This window comes from Crocodylus porosus, unplaced genomic scaffold, assembly GCF_001723895.1.
Source record: "Crocodylus porosus isolate Cpor-Errol unplaced genomic scaffold, CroPor_comp1, whole genome shotgun sequence".
In the NCBI taxonomy this organism is placed as follows: Eukaryota; Metazoa; Chordata; order Crocodylia; family Crocodylidae; genus Crocodylus; species Crocodylus porosus.
Window position 1 is genome coordinate 37,215,747 of NW_017728907.1, and position 4,602 is coordinate 37,220,348.

The 4,602-nt window shown below is 39.9% G+C and overlaps 1 protein-coding gene across 1 annotated transcript in view; it reads left to right on the top strand.

Annotated features, from left to right (window-relative positions):
* SELENOF (selenoprotein F) overlaps window positions 1-4,587 on the top strand; it is a 52,504-nt gene extending 47,917 nt beyond the window's left edge. Inside the window, exons 4-5 of the mRNA XM_019531149.1 lie at window positions 1,157-1,206; window positions 3,692-4,587. Of these exons, the coding sequence (XP_019386694.1) occupies window positions 1,157-1,206; window positions 3,692-3,823 (182 nt within the window). The 3' untranslated portion in view covers window positions 3,824-4,587. The remainder of the gene's footprint in view (window positions 1-1,156; window positions 1,207-3,691) is intronic.
* The last annotated feature ends 15 nt before the right edge of the window (window positions 4,588-4,602 follow it).

Below are 4,602 nucleotides of genomic sequence, written 5' to 3' on the forward strand. Positions count from 1 at the left end.
CTGTAGTGCACACTACAGCCATAGCACCTGAATTTGATTTGTACCATGAACTGTCTCATCAAGAAAGTGTGGGAATTATGGTTCCCAAAGGAACTGTAATTTTGCCACTGCACACTCAGTACTGAGGAGATATTAAAGGCAACACAATCCATAGCAATACAAACAGGATGGTTATAAAGATGTCATCTTATGATTGCTATGGGAACCAAACATTTGACATTCTGGTCTCTAGACATCTCCATGCAGAAGTAGGGCAACTGCATCTCAGGAAAAATTCAACACTACTTATCCTGAGAAAGGGGGTACAATTTTACCCAATACACACCATCAGAGCCCCACTAACAGAGCACCTTGACTGTCCTCACTTGACATTGTTCTGGCATGCATACCTATTACATGGATTTATAGGGAAAACTATGGAATTTATAGGGAAAAAAGGTTAGGGAGCCTAACCTTAAACACTTTCAATGCCAGAAAAAATCATCCCTGTGTTTTCAGTATCCTTCTTTGTAAAATTTATGTTATGTATCCAATTTGTGTTAATCACTAGAAGCATGAGAGTTATACACAACTTTATTTTTTAAATAATCTTGTCCTTCCTTCACAAAATATTTTGTATCCATGCTACCTCACACTGCCTCTTAAATATATCCTGTGTGTTACCTGGAGGAATCCTTGCTTTCTCCACTAACTTCCCTCACAAAAAAAGGAATGCATTGGCTCAGCCAAGTGTCAGTCATGTTCCTGCACATTAGCATCTTGTACTAACACTAGGTGGCCATCAACCATACAACAAATCTCCTGAATACTGTCGTTTGTACAAGCAAACACTGAAAGCACAATGATCCAAGGCCAGTCAAGCATTTGCAAAAATTCAGGCAGATGTATGAAGCACATTCAAAGTACTATGGGCAGACGCATGTCTTTTCTCAAGTAAAATGTATTCTTCTGTGTGATTGTTTAAGGGAAAGAATTTGAACACTTGTACAGATAGGTGGCTCCTGAAACATTCATCATTCTAAAGAAGTAAGACTAGAAAAATTAAATTTACCTTTCAAATGGGATGCCATATACAGTAAGGCAGAAGGAGGAGACCTGTGCTTTTCATAGAACTGCTATTTCAGTTGATTTTTCTGTTCTTTCCCCCTTACTTTAGCTTTTGTCAGGAGTGACAAGCCCAAACTGTTCAGGGGACTGCAAATCAAAGTGAGTAATGATTTTTCTCCCTTCATTTTAAATTCTAGCTGTTAAGAGGAATTCAGTGTACATAAAACCATTCCTTCCACAAACTATTCAATATGTGTTTATGCCTAACCCCTTGATAAAGGATATGGGTGCATCTGAAAGAGTGCTGATTTTAAATTCAGCAGCAGGAGCTCTGACCCACCTCCAAAAAGACAGACTGAATATATATATGTCTCATTTATTGCTCTGATGTGCTGCTACTTGATGCTCCCAATAGATGTTGATTTCTAAAATTTACCCAAAAAACCTGTGGGATTAGTTAGCTTAATACGGAACAAAAGCAAATAAACCTAGGAAAACTTTACAGGAGGAAAAAAAAGTATAACATCCCTAACGGAATCACTCTAGAAACTTTCAATTTTGAAAAACTCTATGCCAATTAAAAGCCTTCCTTTCCAGTGTCACACTTTAGAAGGCCCAGTAGGGCATATAGTAAAAAGGAGTATTTAACTAGCAAGTCATATTAGTCATTAGCAGCAGATAGAGCATTGCCTGCGTGGATGCAATTTACAGTACAGCTTTGACCTGGTGTTCAAGGTGAGATGACCGGGAGTAACTAAAAATTATCTATATTAAATTGTATATATAATTAAGCAGTGGGAAAAAAGCACTTAGCTGTATGGGAAAGGAGAAAGTCAGTTAATGGCCTGGTAAGATACCAGGATGCAGTAATTTAAACTATAATTATTTTAACAACTGAAGTAAAATACCAGCTTCCTGTCCTCTCCCATCCCCTGCTGAATTGTGTAACGGAAGTGCCTGCCATCTATTCCATTTCACTTGTAGCCATCACACTTGTGAAAATGAGGACTAGATAAAAGCCCAAGGCTGAAATGCAGGCTGAGCACCTGAAGAAAGTGGTGCTTACTCAGTGTTGCTGAGATCAGTGTTTTTCTTCTTCTAAGTAGCAAGTACCCCTAAATTCTGAAAATGTTAATCAGTACCCCAGCATTCAATTTTCCAGGGGACTTTATATTTATAGACTAATATGTGCCATATGTTGGAAGAAGCACTGTGTATATAGGGCTGCAACATGACAGATGTCTGATCTGGTGTGGGTAGAGCTGCCACCTTTTACACCAGGGGTGCACAACTCAAGTACGTACCTAGGCTAGAGGTGGTGTTGGCCAAAGCTAGGTGTGCTGAACCCAGCGCTGTGCAAAGCATGGCACACCAAATTATTACTGGAGAATTTAAAGTGCCATGCAGTGTGTGGCACACCAAATTTTTACCATAGTTTTGAGAGGAGGAAGGGCAAGAGAGAGAGGAAAAGAGGGCAAGAGAGAGGGTGTGTTGGGATACCCGCATACCCTCTGCCTATCTTGTGTACCCCCAGGGGTACACATACCACAGGTTGAGAAACTATGGCTTAGATAACTTTCTACTCTGAAATTTATTGTTAAGGTAATGAGGATGCTTAGCTGCTTTAGCTTCATTGATGGAGTAAACTCCATATGCATAAAAAGGTGTTTGCTGTTAGCTTCTTTGTTTAACTGAATTGCTTCCAGCCTTAACTAATCATCTGCAGCAGTGAATAAAGCAGCAAGTAAAGAAGGATCTGGGTTGTTGTTTGTTTTAATTCTAAGCATAAATACCCCCCAGTGCAGCTTTAATGACCTGAATCTAACAAATATCAACTTTAATGCTCTCATTAAGTATCAGGGGTATAGGTTGTAGCCATGTTGGTCTAAGGACATAGGCAGACAAGGTTCTTTGGGTAAAATACTCATTAAGTATCAGAATTTTAAAATGTAATATTAGTGAAGGGGGCGGTGTTTACACCTTAGTATAAAAACAAGTAAACAAAAAACCCAGAACTGATATAAACCAGAAAGAGGTAGTTAGCCATGATAGTCTGAAGTCAAGCAGAAGGCAGGGTAAAGATGCACCTATCAGGTGCCATGAATGCCTAATTTAATTAGTCTGGGGGGGGGGTCAAACATATGGCCTGCAGGCCAGACCTGCCACAGGATGCCAAGCTGTCCAGCCCTGGTGGATATGGCAAGAGAGTGAGCCAGAGCTAACACAGCTCCAGTCTCCCTCTGACTGCTTTAGCTGTTATCATGGCTGCCAACCCCTGCCACATGCTGGAGCTGCCACCACAGCACACAGCATGCTGCAGCGGAGGTTTCAGGTCAAGCCAGGGGTACTGCTCTGTGCCCCATGTCCTGGATTGGAGCCAGGACTTCTGCCATCACCACCACATGGTACAAGATGGAGCTGGAGCTGCTTCTGCTGCTTCCTTGTGCCTTAGGCTGGATCTAGCCTAGGGCACAAAGTGAGTTTGATACCCCTGAGTGAGTTTATAAGGTGCATCTTTGTCTTCTAGCTGATATAAACCACAGTGGTTTTAAATAAACTGAATTGTGGGGAAGTATCTGAGGTGGAGAATGGGGGAAGAATGTGATTGCCAGTTGAAAAAGTATTTCCTTTTTTCTCCTTGCAGTATGTGCGTGGTTCTGACCCTGTACTAAAGCTGTTGGATGACACTGGGAACATTGCTGAAGAACTGAGCATCCTCAAGTGGAACACGGATAGTGTAGAAGAATTCCTGAGTGAAAAACTAGAACGTATATAAATCTTACTGCTTTCAGCATACCTCTCTCATTTAAATTTTTCATCATGGTAATCTTCTCAGATAAAGTGTGCTGTGCCTGGAAAATCATTCCAGCCTTTGCATTAATTCTAAAAGATCTCATATTCATGTGGTACTAAATATCTTTTAATTAGGAGTGGAAACTTCAGCACAGCACGTATTTGACATGTTAGCAAACTGAATAAATAGCTTGTCCTAGTACATTTCAGCTTTTAGCATGCATATCACTAATTAAATGCTTTGTTACAAACTTTGTTAATTATACAAATACCAGAGTTGTGTTATAATTGGACTAGTTTTTACAAACAAACCCTTAAACCTAGACAGCATCTTCATATAATTGAGATGATTACCATGCTTTTTTTTGTATGCTGCTCTTTGTACAGGAAGTCTTAACCAAATGAGATGTTCTCTCTCTCCCAAAGAGACTTGTCTGCTTGTGCCCTCTTGCATTTTGTATTTCCAAGCCTTTTTGGGGAGTTTTGTTGTTTTGTTTTTTTTAAATAAGGGTCTTTATAATGCCTGGTTTCAAAGGGTTTGGGAGTAATGATGAAGGAACCTGTGCTCTGGAGTGATGTGAAACATTATGTAGGTACACTTTAGTGAAGACTTCATAGAAAACCTGAAAAGGTATGTGCAAGTCTGATATCAGTGTGCTTTGCACTGAGTGTTTTACTTTGCTACAAGAGGCATGAGGTAAAGGAGAAAAACTAATTTTGAGCTGGAAATAAATCACTTTCACAAAATTACTGCAAATGTTT